Genomic DNA, 14,681 nt, shown 5'->3' with positions numbered 1-14,681 from the left:
AAGATTTTCAACTATCATACTGTTCCGATCACACCTCTACTGTGATGGGCAATAGAATGGGTGATACCCCACGCATTGAAAGAGAGAGGATGGGAATATCTTAAGCTTTCATGGAGGCATTAGGGTATACATACAAGTGGGTCGAATTATTGATATGATAATTATGGTATCATACAGCTATCATACATAGGAGCATCGGATCATACATGTGATAGGAGTATCGGACTGTCGGGGACATGTCAACTACTGTTAATTTCCTTGGCAAAAATAATTTATGGTTATTTTGCCAGGGTATTAACGTGTAATGATGCCACGCTGAACTCGAATGAATGTCCGTCTGCCCCGCCTACGGAAGCTCTCGCCCTATTACCTGTATTAAATTTATTATACCTTGTTTCCGCGCAGGGTGGGTGGGTTGGTCGCATAATGTCTGATTCAATTCTACAGACTTGTAGCAACACTTTCAAAGGAAAGATTTCATTTCATGAGTAGAGCAAATTGCTATTGCCCAAAGTAGACATGATGAAACCTTGCATGCACGAACCCTAACAAACAAAAACAGCTAGATATCATACCGGTATCATAGGTTATCATACTAAATAAATACAGTAGCCAAGAAAACAGAAAACCCGAAAACTCAAGGCAAGATTTGTGAGAACGAAAGAGGAAGAATAGTGAACCCGTGATAACAATAGGAACCGTTCCCGCGCCAAAGTTAACCCATAAGTGAGAGCAACATAATCAGAAGAGATAAAATGGAACCGAGAAATAACCTCCACCATAAATAAAATAAAAATTGGGGAGGGAGAGGAGATTGAATAATTAATGAGGGTACAAGCGTTACTTATTCGAATTGTCTAGCCTGGGGATCTGCCATTTACCTGCCCTTTTTCCCCTTCTTCTTTTTCGGTTTGTTGGTTGCCCTATGAGCGGGCTCAGTGTGTGAGGACCGTCCTCCCGTCTTAGGTGATGGGCTGGTCGGGGTGGGGGGCATTGATTCTGGGGTATTAGGCCTGGAGCATTCAGCCAGTGTTTCCCCAACTTTGGCTTCATCGGCGGTAATCGATGGGGAGTCGCGCTTCTCGCTCATGCTAGCAGAGTGGCGAAGGTTGCTAAAAAGCATATTTCCAGGAGAGGCCCCCCTAGTTTTGCTACCAGACAGCGAGGGCTTACTGAGGCCCATTCTTGACATCCCGATAATAGCGCTGACAGGCTTTGGCATTGCTTCGCCATCCTCGGACTTGATATTGCCCGTGTCGGGCATCGGGTCATCGCCCTGAAGCTTGCGCTCTTCGGCCTCAGGTGATGGCTCCAGAGCCTTCGGCTGATCAGCTCTTTCGTTTAGTTCTGTGACCTCGGATTTTGGGTCCACGATGATAGTTTCTGATTCTTGGACTGCAACCCCTAGTTCATCCCTAGCTACTAGCTCCTTGGTGGTCGACTCTTTGGCATTTGGCTCCTCAGCAGTTGGGTCTTCGGTCCTTGACTCCACGAAGGCTGGCTCCTCGGCCTTAAGCTCCTCGACAGCAGCGATTGACTGCCCAGTCTTAGAATCTTCAAGCTCAGTGCCTAGCGCCTCCCCCTTTGACTCCATAATCTGAGGGACTAGTTTAGCAAACTTTGGATCCACTTCGGTATCCCTGGTGGCCCCCAGCTCATTGAGGGGCGATCCCTTTACTTTAGAGACTTCGGCGGCAGCGAACTCCTCGATCATTGAATTTTCGATTTTTGGTTCTTCAATCGCTGGCTCCACGGCTTCCATCTCAATCGCTAGGGGGTCTTGAGCTATGGGCACCTTGGTAGAGGGAGCCCCCGCCTTGGATTCACCGATCGGAATGTCATAGAGGGCGGGATGTTCAATTGGAGCTCCTTCGAAGTTTGGGATTTCGAGAGTGGAGCCGTTAAGTGCGTCGTTGATCACCAGCCCTGCAGCGGTCGATGTGGATGTATCCCTATCAGCTATCATATCTGCAGCTGATACGGAGGCGGCATCCGGGCCCTCTGGAAAGGAAATTGGATTCTTGGGGTCCACCTCAATCGGGGTGTTGGTTGATGGAATATTTGGGTTATCTACGAGCGGCTCGCTGGATCGCTCCTCGAGGCCCTCACCAACAGCCTCGGCGGGGTTCTCCTCTTTGTTGTTTCCGTTTTTTTTGTTAGAGAGTTCAGGGACAGGCACATCCGTTGACGCTCTCTGGGGGGTCTCAGCAGTAATTGTGTCGGGGAGGCTCTCACCCTCTGGTTTGAAAGCCAGTGGAGCTGGCTCCAGTTTGGCGGCAGGAAGAGCGACAGCTTCACCTTCCACAGCGTTTTGTAGATCCTCAGTTGGGCCCCCCTGTGTAACAGCCCGGTTTTCATCATCGGCGATCATAAGGTCGTCTGTTTCTGTTGGCATTTCTTTGGCTCCCTCGATATTATCTACTATTATTAGCTTCGTGAATACAACTGGGTTGTATTATAACCAGGAAAGTGCTAATCTTCTGAATTTGTGTGTCTCACCTTCGGTTGCCAGTCCACGGCCTTCGGGAGCCGGAGCTGTCCGAGGAAGGCTAACGGGGTGGGCGGTGTTACTAAGCGCACTAACATCGGGTTGTTGCTCAAGAGCTGTCTCAGCGGTGTCGTCGGTTCCCTCTGTTTCACTCGTAGTTGAGGGAGCGGCAATGCCTTGATCTGGAGAGACGACATCCGGCTCTGGGGACGCAACGAAACTATCGACGGAGTTTGGGTCGACCACGCTGAGTGATTCGTCTTCTGCTGTTTGGGTATTTATTAGGGCCTGTTGAATTACCCTCTCAATATCAGTCTCCTCATCTCCCCCCCATGCCTCGTTATCTGCAAGAGCAGCCTCAGTAGGTGTCTTCTCATTAGGAGAAGTGGTTTCAACGTCAGCTTGATGTTTGTAATCGGGGCTCTCAAGCTCTTGGGACTCTTGATTCTTTTCGCCAGCTTCCAGGACAAGTTGGGGTAATTCCTCCTCGGGCGCGATGAGATCCGCCGCATTTTCCTCTCTTGAAAGCTTGTCGGCGGCCTCTGTTTCTGCGAGGTCGGCAGCCGTGCGCGTGGTTTCTTCGGCGGCTGCCTTATCGGCTGCCTCCCTAACCTCTCGCTCAGCGTTTTGGGCTACCAGCCGTTCAGCTTCTTCCCTAACAACCCTTTCCTCTTCTCTCCTCACCATTGCCTCGGCCTCCTCTTTCACCTGTCTCTTAGCTTCCTCTTTTGCGCGAACATCCGCCTGTTCCTTCAGGGGCCTCTCCTTAACCTCCTTACCAGTAGCCGTAGCCTTATATCCATCCTCACCTTCCGGGACGGGTGAGAGTCTGCTATTTTCCTGTGTCGTGACGAGTTCCGCATCAATAGGAAGCGCGGGTACAGAGCCCAAAGGGCTTGTCTCGACACTTCGCTGAAGGGCTGGCAGGCAATCCATGTATAGAGCAACGCCTTTTGAGAAAACTAAGCCATTATCTAGGAAGGCTCCCGGACGATGTAACGAGGGTAATGTTCCTTCGCGGGAAAAGACCGGGAGCAATGGAAGGATGATCTCGTGCCGGCACCTAAGAGATTTGAGTTGGGCGACAAGGGCCGGGTTGTCTGCGTATGGCTTTTCATTCTCGTAGAAGTGCCCAAGCCATGAATTCTGGTTTGTCCTATCTAAAGACATTGAGGCGGTAAAGATTTCGCGCTCAATGCGGGCGTGCCGCCAAGTCTCAACCGCAAATTTCACGATCCTCGAAATACCGGATGTAATCACGTCCATTCTCTGCTGATCCGCGAAAGGTTTGACGTGCTCGGCAATCTCCTCGATCACATTGGCCGCAGCCACACCGGCCGTCCTCTTAGCATTCGATCCCGAGTACCCAACGAGAAGAGTATAGTAACGCCAGGTCGCTTCCCTCCGGGTAGACTTTTCCCGAAGCTGCTTTGACATAATCTGGAAAAAGTTGTCCGCTTTGTCATACCGTTTTCCTAGATAGAATAGGAATGGCTGGAAGATCCTGTAACAGAGATATTTGGAGATAATATGTTGGACATACGCCATGCGAATGAGGCGAGAGGCATCGGTGTTCACAAGCATACATGGTAGCCCAGATGGAAGTTCCGCGAGAATTCTCTAAAGGGAGGATGTAATGTTAATAAATTGAACCGAGTGACTGAGGGTGATTCGCAAGAGGGAGGGGTACATACTCCAGTGGGGGGTATGGGCAGGTTCGAAAATTCCTTCGAGAGATCAATAATGTCCTTAGACAGCTTGGTGAAAGCGTCGATGCTGGTTAAGGTTAGTCAAGGTTTAGGTATTCACCACGGAGGGCAGGGAACTCACTAATACCCATCACCCCGACCCTTCCTGTCTTCCCCTTCTTCTTCCTCCGCGGTACGTTTAATTACCTCCTTAAGCGATCTAACTTCCCTTCTTAAGGCGTCACGCACATTCCCCAGATCCTTTACTTCAGCCTCTAGCTTCTGTTTTTGCGCCTCCAACTCCGACTTCTGATGCTGTGCCTGGGATATTAGTGACGCCTTGTCAACTTCTAAGGTTGCCACAGCATCTTCGAGAGTCGCTTTCTGACCAAGGAGTGCAGATCTATCAGCGCTCAGCGATAGATTAACTTTCGCCGCAGTGCGTTTTTTTTCCTCTAGAGTGTGGATCATTTGATCCAATCCTGTTTTCTCATCGTTAAATTTTGCAGTTATTTCCCTTTTCTCCTTCCGCCATTCCATCTTTGCCGATTCGAGGGCCTTTTGCAATTCTGATTTTTCGGCTTCAAAAATTTGACGAAGGTCCTCAATCTTCATATCAAATCGGAGCTCTAGGGTGCGTTTCTGCGAAGAAAATCTTTCCTCGATTTTTCGCTTTTGCGAAGCGAATTCTGTTTCCATTGAATTCTTCTCGGCGGTGAAGGAACCTTGAAGCAAAACCATTTGGTGTGCAAAGCCTTCCTCCAGCTTCTCCCTTTCCGAACCAAAGACCGCTTGCATACTGCTCTTCTCGGCGGAGAATTCAGTTCGCAACCGTTCAGTGTTGTCGTGATGGGATTTCTCTAGACTGCTAACGGTAGATTCGTGGGTTTGCTGAGCCATGGCCAGTTCACCCTTGTGACTATCCTTTAATCGCCGAATTTCGTTCGCATGGGCTTCCTCAAGCTTCTTGGAGCTAGCCAAATGCATCTCCTCCATCCGGATTTTATCGGCGGAATGAGATGCTTCGATGGAGCGTTGTTTGGAGAGGAATTTGGCCTCCATGATTCTCTTTTCGGCATCGTGAGCTGTGGTGATGGAATGCCTGTCCACTTCATGAGCTTCGAGTATATCCCGCTTCCAATTCTTGTATTCCACCGTCAACGCTTCTTTCTCAAGAGAAAGTCGTTGCTCTAAACGTGATTTTTCCTCATCCTTATCCTCCACTGTCTCCGATAATCTTCGTACCTCGGCCTCTAGGTTGGAAAGCTGCCTCTTCAACTCATCAAGCTCCGCAGCGCTCATATCCAAATTTTGTTCCAGATCCAGTTTTACAGCCTCCAATTCAACCTTTTTCGCTTCTAGTTCCCGCATATCTTTTTCCTGCTCGTCAGCAATATGCTGGAACTTCTCCAGCTCATCATTGACAACCCTATGCCGATCACACAGGTGCTGCAGACTATGGATTGGCATAGTGAGTGACTGCAGGGCGCCTTGGGTCCTCTGGATTAGTCCGTAAATATTGCCATGAGGGTCCGCGTCATAAGCAGCGGAAGGGGAGAGTGTGCCGGAGGCACTTTGACCAGAGTAGATAGGGTTGTCGTCCACAGGATCCTCATACCCGTACACTGAGCCTGCGCTGGACATAGGGTAAGTATGGGGATACCCTTGCGAGCTAAGTCGGCGGAGTGGTTGTGAGTGCTCTGGTGTATTCATGACGCCTCCTCCTGCTTGATATCGTTGGGCAAAGGATGGGCGACGCGGCTGTAGGTGACCATTTGTTGAAGATGCGTACTGACTACCATATTCGCTTCTGGGGGATGTGTAATTATGTAAGGTTCTGGGGGGTAGATAGTGGGCGGGAGCCTGGGGCGTTTGCTGGTAGTAAGTAGGGTGGATTGCCGTGCCTGGAGGAGTTTGTAGGGGTGAGAGGGGGTAATGGTATGGGTGGGGTTGACGTGGTCCCATAGAAGGGGAATCAGGGTAGGTAGGAGATCGAGGTTTGGCTCTAACATGTCTTGCGGGAGGGTCACCCATAGTCATTCTGTCAGTCGACGGAATCTTTTCCGGAAGCGTTTCGGCTGCCCCAGTGTTTGTGTCAACAAGAGCGGCAGTGCGCGGGAGTGGAGATTCGGGCAAAGGGGTATCGGCAGGAGAGGTGTCTCTCAATGGGAGTGGTATAGTGGAAGCCATTGGGGATGTCATTTTCTCGTTTGCAGATTCCAAAAGCGTAGGTCAAGAATAGAGAATAGGGGTGGGGGGGGGGTTATTGAGCTAAACTGAGCGGAGAGTTTGAAGCTGGGGAATAGAGAGAGCTACAGTCAATATATTTGCCATGATTAGCCTACAAGTTAGGCAGAGCAGGGGGACAAAGGTGTGTTGAAGGCCGGTATATGACGCAAACCCACGAGGCTTTCAGTGTAGGAATAAGGAGGAGTAGGGGAAAAACCAGGAGACCGATTGAGCACATACCGCACATGAGGCCTAGATATCTCGTTCCCGAAGACCCCCTTCGTGCATAGAAAGGGAAGGACTATAATTTCTCTAGCAAGTAATTGATTGATGTCAGCTTCAGATAACAGATGAGGGGCAGCGAGGAACGGAATGCCTAAGTGGTTTGGCGGGCGGGGGGGCAACTAAAGAGACTGTAGGGATAAAAAAAACAAACTGAGTGTAGATATCAAATTGAACGGCTTCCAGCAGCTAACTAACCTTCCTTTCGAAACCGGGCAAACAAAACGCCTGCAATGACCCGAAAGGAAATCCGCGTTTCAACAAAGACTTGCAATTGGAAAGATGCTAGCGGTTGGCTGGGCAGTGTAATTGAGGAGCGCAAGGCTTATAAGAAAATTTGGCGGAGAGATACAGACCATTTGATTTGATGAACGAGCCACCATATTGAAAACCTGACGGGGGGAGCTTTGGAATCACTCGAGTAGATGGGTGTGAGGCAGATTTGGGGGGAAACATGGGGTGGGAGAGAGGGAGGTGATGAGATGGTGAGATGGTGAGTGTGGAATAGGCAGGCGACAGATTGATGATAGCTATGGCCATGCTCTCCGGGCCCGCTCAACGGTAAAGGTATAGCCGTGATAAATGGCTAAACTCCAGCAATGCTATGAGCCGATATACTGTAACAACCAGATACATTCTAAGGGGCTAGACCTCACAAACAAACAACAGTGAAGTGAAGGTGAAGAGATGAGGCGGAGAGATGATGGCAGTGCTGTACTGTACGAGGTACAGTACTGCAGCACGGGTAAAAACTTGTGGTGCGAGTAATGCTCCACACAGATAGGGATCCACATATTGCCACACCCCCAGATTAACAACCCCCGCGGGCCCCGCCCGAGTGATTTGCTATTGGAAAAAAGGGAAAAAAAACGGTTCGCAGGACAAGCAGAGGGAGGATGCAGGGTGGATTTGGAAGGCATGCTCATAGGAGCGACGTGGCACCTCACGGTTCATTGCTTCACCATTTCAGTCTAATTGTCTATTATTCAAGAGTGACAGGGGGAAGCCCATTTTATTCTGTTGGTCCGCGACGGCCATGTTGTCAATTTAACTGCATGTGTCGAAAGCGGTAACCCTAATCCCCTCTGTTGATCAGCGCTTGCAATGGGGGTACTCGAGTAGAGTACGGTACAGTACTAGTACTGTACTCGTGGTCTGCCTCATTTACACTTTTCAATGGGGGGGATTGTGGGCTCCCACAAGTGTCGAGCTACTCTGCAGTGATTGTGGTTGGGATGTGGAGGAGAACAAGGTGGACTGCGATAGTCTCACTGTACCGTACCGTAGTCCTCTCGAGTACTGTACTCGGACGGTGGAGGCCATGGTAGTGCCGTGCGAGTACAGTACTCGTACAGTATGATCATGCAAAGCCGTGGTGGTGTATGCTTGAGTACTCGAGTATTGAGTGCTCAAAGGGAGTTAGGGGTAATTAGTCTAAGGAAGCTCGGCCTAAGTTAAAATACACCTGCATGCAGGGCCTAAATCTCCCGCGGAAAGCATCAACCTGCGGATTCTGTCTGGGAAACGAAAGGCCTAAAGCCCCACCACCCGGCTGCCATCCGCATTAGCCGCCACCCCCCGTAACGGCACCACTCGTGTTACTCGAGCGGTGCTCCTTGGGAACCTGATGGGGGCGAGGGATTGATCCATTGAATTCCATACTGTGCAGTAACTTGCACGAAGAGTGCTATTGCCATTCCAGCACCCCAAGTATATAAGGCCCGAAGCTTATGAAGCCAAAAGAAGGCTCTACACGAGTATATACCATATGCTCGTTAGGCCATCACATGGCTATCGGATGGCCTAAATTCACGGTACAGTGCAGTGCAGTGCTCGAGTACCCTATCGGCACTCGTACTCGTACATATTATACAAAAAAACCTATCAATGCATTAGCCACTACGCCAAACGACAAGCATTGCTAGTGCTCTGCCTCCCGCATAATTCCTCAGGCTGAGTGGGAGCTTCCAAGTGGTTGTGTCTTTCCCCCAATGTGGAGACTAATGAGTGTCTAGGGCAATAGGAAACATTTCTTTGAGATGATCTGAGCAGGATTGTCGGCCACCCCATCGGACAGGGAACCTGTCAATTCCTGCCCCGAGAGATTTGGTTCCGAGATAAGGTTACCACTATCTGGGCGAGATTTGGGGTACCGCTGATGCAGAGTATCGCTTGCCCCAGAAAATCTGGGCTGGGTTACCGGGGTGGATGGTCGTCTACTCGGGAGGTCCGAAGGGGGAGGGGCGTTCTAGGATACTACTTCTCGGGCACCACACTGGTGAAGACTGTAGAGCCGCTCCAAGCGCGGCGAGATGATTCTACGAACTATCACGAGCTGTCGTCACAGTTGATTCCAGTGTCCTGTATGGGGAGCGCTAACCCGATTTAGGTCTGCCTGGTTTTGCGAAAGTTAGGAGAGAGATTTTGGGTCCGCCTTGCAGAGAGAAGCACCGCGTGGAAAGGGTCCGAAGCGAGGATTATCTAGGGGTGGCATGCTGTGCTGTTTTGGAGACACTTCTATGAAAGACTGTCGTCGTGTGTTAAAAATGCGATGATGCTCAAGTTTTCTAAGCGAGTGTGTGTGTGCGTGCGTGCGGATGTTTAGAATATCCGTACCGGCATTCCGGTGTTGGATGCATAGGCTATGCACTTGTATGGGCTGGGGTAGTTGAGTACCGGTACTGCACTGTGCTCGAGAAGCGGTGGTTCAGCATTTTCTTGGAGTGGCGCATTGATTGTTCAGTTGTGGGACAGAACTCGGGCGGGTATTATCAAGCTGTTTGGATAATTTCAATTTTTGATAGGTTCTTGGGGGTTAATGAAGGTCTGTTTTTTTTCATATAATATTACCCGGAGAGGTTCCGGGGAAGTGCGGAGGGAAGGCAATACTCTATGACGTCTCAAAGACAATAATGACCGAACATTGAGATAGGCCCCAGGAGGGCATTGGTGATGACTCTAGTCGTCAAAAGCGCACGATGACACAAAAGACAAGCGCTAGAATTCAAGTTCTTCCAAGGTAGATATTCGAGTGTTTTATGACCAACGCAAGGATATGGACGTTGCGTCCGGCCTCTGCAACCCCGGGCATTGATTGCCATAGCTAGAGCTTCAAGCCCCTAGGATGACCCAAAGCCCCCCTTAGTCAGTTTATCGCTGTTGGAGACTGCGACTCCACTTTTTTCCCTTTGACTTCTTTTGCTTGACGAGACAATCTTGCCAAATCTCCCATATCTCCTCACTGTACTCCAACGTGTTAGAAAGAAAGTCCACAGGATCGTCGCATGCAAGGAACTCGGCGGCTGCTGGATGCGATGCATCTATCCGGGAGAGAGTCGAAGGGGGGAGACCAGGGACGCGCAGGGGTTGTGAAAGAGGTCAATGACCACCAGACCCTCATTTGTTACCAGACGTTGGGACTGTGTGATTTTGACACGTTGGAACTGTACGGTACAATCGGTTGAGAAGAATGTGAACCCGATTTCCGAAGATGGACCACTAAGTGGCTGAGATTTAGAACCTGCAGATGTTCCGCAGACAGGCAATTAGACAAAGCGAGATGAGAAGGATCGGTGAATACTGATGAGCTGCTGGATGGAGCGGTTGAAGGAGATTGAACTTTTCCAGATAGTAAGAGTGGTGTTGACAGAGATTGAATCTTGATACACAAGGGAGGTGAGGAGAGATGAGGCCGAGGTTGCTATGGTTGAAATAACTTGAAAAGTGGAGGAGAGTGGGCTGCTTTGATGCTGGAGAAACTTGGCTCGCATCCGCGGTCGTTGATCCCCAGTTGATAGAATTGCGGGATCAGGATGAAGAGGTAGAAGAGGAGGGGTGGAAGGACAGCCCAGGAGGCCATGGAGAATTTTCGAGCATTTGAGCTATTGCTACGGCAGCAGATGGGATGGATGAGGCTTTATTTAGGTGTTTGGTTGGGGGGTGAACCGAGGGGCCGAGGGCCGAAGATCTTGGGGGGGTGGGCAAACTTTTTTAAAGCATCTCAAGATGGCGGAGCGGACCTTGCGAGACGCTAGCTAGGGTTATCACCAGGTGGCAAAATGTTAGAAATTCATCAATCGCCAACACAATTGGGTCTTGAAATCATGGAGACGATGATTTGCAGGAGGCTCAAGGATGAATCGGAAGAACCATGTATGACATTGTAGAATACGTAGCCGAAAACACCCTTTTTTTTGCTTTGAAATGCGATAATGGATTAGGGTGGGCATGATACCAGCAATGGTATCATGCTGTGCTGGAAACAGCCAAGATCTCCAGGTCTTTGATGAGTCAGCCTTGGAATCGCTGAGACATCTCTTTGTTTGGGATAGCATTTCTCATCCTTAGCGAATGTCTATGTGAATTGGAAATAAAATGCTATTATCTTCGGGACAAAGGCGAACGCCGGGACTGTCGACATTGTGGAAGTATCGAATATAAGGTAAACAACTATCCTCGGGTGGCTGAAGGGCCTTTTATTCTGCCTTTGTGTGCTATCAACAGAAGTGGCGGTCTACTCTACTGCGCGCTATCATAATATATCATCGTTGTCTCGTTAAGTTAGACTTAACTTACCATAACCTAGGGTAGGCACCCCAATCCCCCCGCCCCACCTCCTGCCTGCCATCCGAGCCCAAATACTAACTTGGACACCACTCTGCACGCTTCGCTCTCCCCCCTCCACCACCCCACTAACACCACCATTCCTACTACCATTACCACTACCTTCACCACCACCACCACGACGCAGCTACTACCATCATATTCATCAACAGTTCCATATACACCTGCTTTCGCAGAAAATCTCGACCTTGGAGCTAGATAAGCGAAGTGAGGTTACCTTCGCTCGCTTCCGTGGAACAGAGGGACGAAGCAAGTAACCCCTCGTCCCGTGCTGTGCTTCCACCTTTCTAACATCACTATATCCTCAGGGTTCGGTCCTCGCATTCTAATCAGTCCTATCTTTCCCGAAATTATACTCAACCCTCCTTGTCCGTCATACCTACTTCATTTTTGGCTCTTTTCGTAGCCTTTCTGCCGTAACAAGCCTCTCCATCCTCGGCCCGTCAAATTTATCTGAAATTAACCCTCAACCGCTTCAACTCCTCAATAATTTTCATCCTTCTCTTATTCCTTGTTGAATTATCTACTTCGACGTAACAATGGTCGATGGCGAGATAGCGTCGCCGACGTGGAAGTTTACACAGTAAGTTCGCCCTCTTGGTTGCTTCGTTTCGCGTGGTGTCTATTTTTGGTGCGGGGCAGGGGGTAATCAAACCCCACTTCCCCGCTGATATCATAGATGGGGCCCCATATAGTCAGTATGGATCTGGAATATATATCATGGTGAAGAGATGGAAAACTGACCGGGTACGTTGACAACAAGGTGTTTCGGGGACAAGGGAGATGTAGAAGATATTACTGAGGGTGGGTTCCACCAAAAGATTTCACCTCCCTGGTTTGTTGCTGACACCTGGATCACTCGCTCCTTAGCCGACATAATATCCACTGTTGAGTTCGATCATACTGGCAACTATCTAGCTACGGGAGATAAAGGTGGGCGTGTGGTGCTGTTTGAGAGGAATGAGACAGTAAGATTCTCCTTGGAATTGCCGTCGAACGCTCGTTGTGCCGGATTTGAAAACTTTAGCTGATCAAAACTCTCCCGCCCCCGATAGAAAAAAACGTGCGAATACAAATTTCACACTGAGTTCCAGTCACATGAACCAGAGTTCGACTACCTAAAATCTTTGGAGATTGAGGAAAAGATAAACAAGATCAAGTGGTGCAAGCGTCAAAATGCTTCTCATTTTTTGCTCTCTACGAACGACAAGACCATCAAGTTATGGAAAGTTTTCGAAAAGTCTCTCAAGGTGGTAGCGGAGAACAACTTATCCCATGATGGCGCTTCTCCCTCCACCGGAGGTGTACGACACCATCTTGCACAGCCACCCCCAACCTTTAACAATTCATCTGCGCTCCGGCTTCCGCGACTAACGCACCACGATACCGTGGTGGCAGCAGTCCCCAGGAGGACTTACGCAAATGCCCACGCTTACCATATCAACAGTATTTCGGTAAATTCGGATGGAGAGACTTTCATTTCTAGCGATGATCTACGCATCAATCTTTGGAATCTCAATATTCAGGATCAGAGCTTCAACATTGTGGATATCAAGCCGGCAAATATGGAGGAACTAACAGAAGTTGTAACCGCTGCAGAGTTTCACCCACAATATTGTAACTGGTTCATGTACGCCAGTAGCAAGGGGACCATAAAACTTGCAGATATGAGGGAAAGCGCTCTTTGCGACCAGCATGTGAAATGTAAGATTCCGCTTTTGCTGTTCGTCAGCCTCACGATAACGCGTAGAATGGTCGATGCCTAATCTGCTTTGCTGCGCAGTGTTCGAGCAGGAAGAAGACCCAACATCGCGTTCGTTCTTTTCGGAGATTATCTCGTCGATCTCTGACGTCCGATTTTCCTCCGACGGTCGCTATATTCTCTCACGCGACTACTTGACAGTCAAGATCTGGGATATCAATATGGAGAACAGACCTGTCAAAACTATTCCAATTCATGAGCATCTACGGCCTAGGCTTTGCGACACTTATGAGAATGATTCGATCTTCGACAAGTTCGAGGTTGTGTTTTCAGGCGATGGGAATAATGTAATGACTGGATCGTACAACAACAACTTTATGATTTACCCTAGCGATCCCGAGAAGGAAGTTGAGGTTGTCTTGCAGGCGGACAAGAGTGCCTTCAAGGCGAAGAAGGTCGGCGTACCAACTCCCATCAACGGTGGAAAGAAGGGCGGTTCAAGGGCAGGAAGTCCTGCTGCTGGGTCTGGTCCAGGAGGTCGGATGAGAAAGGAAACAGATGCGGATCAAATTGATTTTAATAAAAAGATCCTGCATATGAGTTGGCATCCGTTTGAGGACTCGATTGCTATCGCAGCAACAAATAATGTAAGCCCCAATTCTATCTACTGTACTATGCCCGGACGTACCACTGACACCCTATCCCAGTTGTTTGTCTTTTCAGCACTGTAGATTGGATAAATTCTGAATTGGGAGGGTTTCATTCGGTGGATTTGAGCGTTTTCCGTGTTTCCATTTGTATCGATTGCCAGTAGTCCATCGTGTGTTTAGATGACTTTCCTCAACTGAGTATTTAACTTGCTCGTGGTAGACTTGCTACAATTGACCCCTTCTTGATGTTAGATTTGTGTGATTAGCGATTCATGGAAGCTCCCTGTGGTTTGGGCTATGGAGCCCACATATCGATCGTGAACGGAACTACTGTTGCGATGAGAAATTTGACTAACGGCGCTGGTCGCTGTAGTATCGTACCTCCACAATTGGTAAGCACAGCTAGAGGGGCGAGTCCTCCCAGAGAATCATGCTGGATGGAGCTTTGACTGAGTATCGGGGTTGGCGCTGGCTGACTCTCGGACACACCTGGCTTAAGGGATCACTTATTAAATCATTTGTGCGAAGTAATAGTTCGTTCAATAGTTCCATCTGTTTTTCCGACGAGGAAAACTAAACTACGTAGCACGAGGAGCCAAGCCGAAACCAGCTCCTGACACCGAATGCAGCCGGTAATAACACATCCGTAAGTGATACTGTACAAGTACAGTATGATAGCCTACTTTCTGAATCTTACCACACTTTGTGCTTTATGGGAGTGATACTTAGAGTATATTATAGATATACTTGTAATACCAGTATTCAACATTTTTGTGGATAAACCCTTGAAATTCGCTATCTTGGCCGCGCCACGAATATCCCTGTAAATCGTGATACAAGTACAGTATCAGCAACCCAAGACAGCTTCAACTTAGCCAGTTAACAGGATTGCGAGAGCCGGTTAACGATATCCAACACAGTCAATGACACGGGCTATCCCATGTACGGAAGGCGCTAATCCCTCTCAAGGACCTTTGTCTCTAAATCCCGAGATTAGTGGCCTAGCGGAGATTGGGTAT

At 49.1% G+C, this 14,681-nt stretch overlaps 2 protein-coding genes; one reads left to right on the top strand and one right to left on the bottom strand.

The window, feature by feature from the left end:
- Positions 1-517: 517 nt before the first annotated feature.
- GSTUM_00010548001 (uncharacterized protein) lies at positions 518-6,141 on the bottom strand (the record flags this gene model as incomplete). XM_002841374.2 has 4 exons in its annotated part: positions 518-2,418; positions 2,500-4,108; positions 4,183-4,264; positions 4,319-6,141. The coding sequence occupies 4 exons, from the start codon at positions 6,139-6,141 to the stop codon at positions 878-880; spliced, it is 5,055 nt and encodes a 1,684-aa protein (XP_002841420.1). The 3' UTR covers positions 518-877.
- Positions 6,142-11,238: 5,097 nt separating this feature from the next.
- On the top strand, positions 11,239-13,913 carry GSTUM_00010546001 (uncharacterized protein). XM_002841373.2 has 8 exons: positions 11,239-11,893; positions 12,074-12,114; positions 12,181-12,278; positions 12,366-12,560; positions 12,636-13,014; positions 13,094-13,507; positions 13,571-13,659; positions 13,720-13,913. The coding sequence occupies exons 1-8, from the start codon at positions 11,850-11,852 to the stop codon at positions 13,741-13,743; spliced, it is 1,284 nt and encodes a 427-aa protein (XP_002841419.1). The 5' UTR covers positions 11,239-11,849; the 3' UTR covers positions 13,744-13,913.
- Positions 13,914-14,681: the final 768 nt, after the last annotated feature.

Source organism: Tuber melanosporum, assembly GCF_000151645.1.
Source record: "Tuber melanosporum whole genome shotgun sequence assembly, scaffold_70, strain Mel28".
NCBI classification, from domain to species: domain Eukaryota; kingdom Fungi; phylum Ascomycota; class Pezizomycetes; order Pezizales; family Tuberaceae; genus Tuber; species Tuber melanosporum.
The sequence above is the reverse complement of the archived record's forward strand: the minus strand, read 5'-3'. Positions and strand labels throughout refer to the sequence as shown.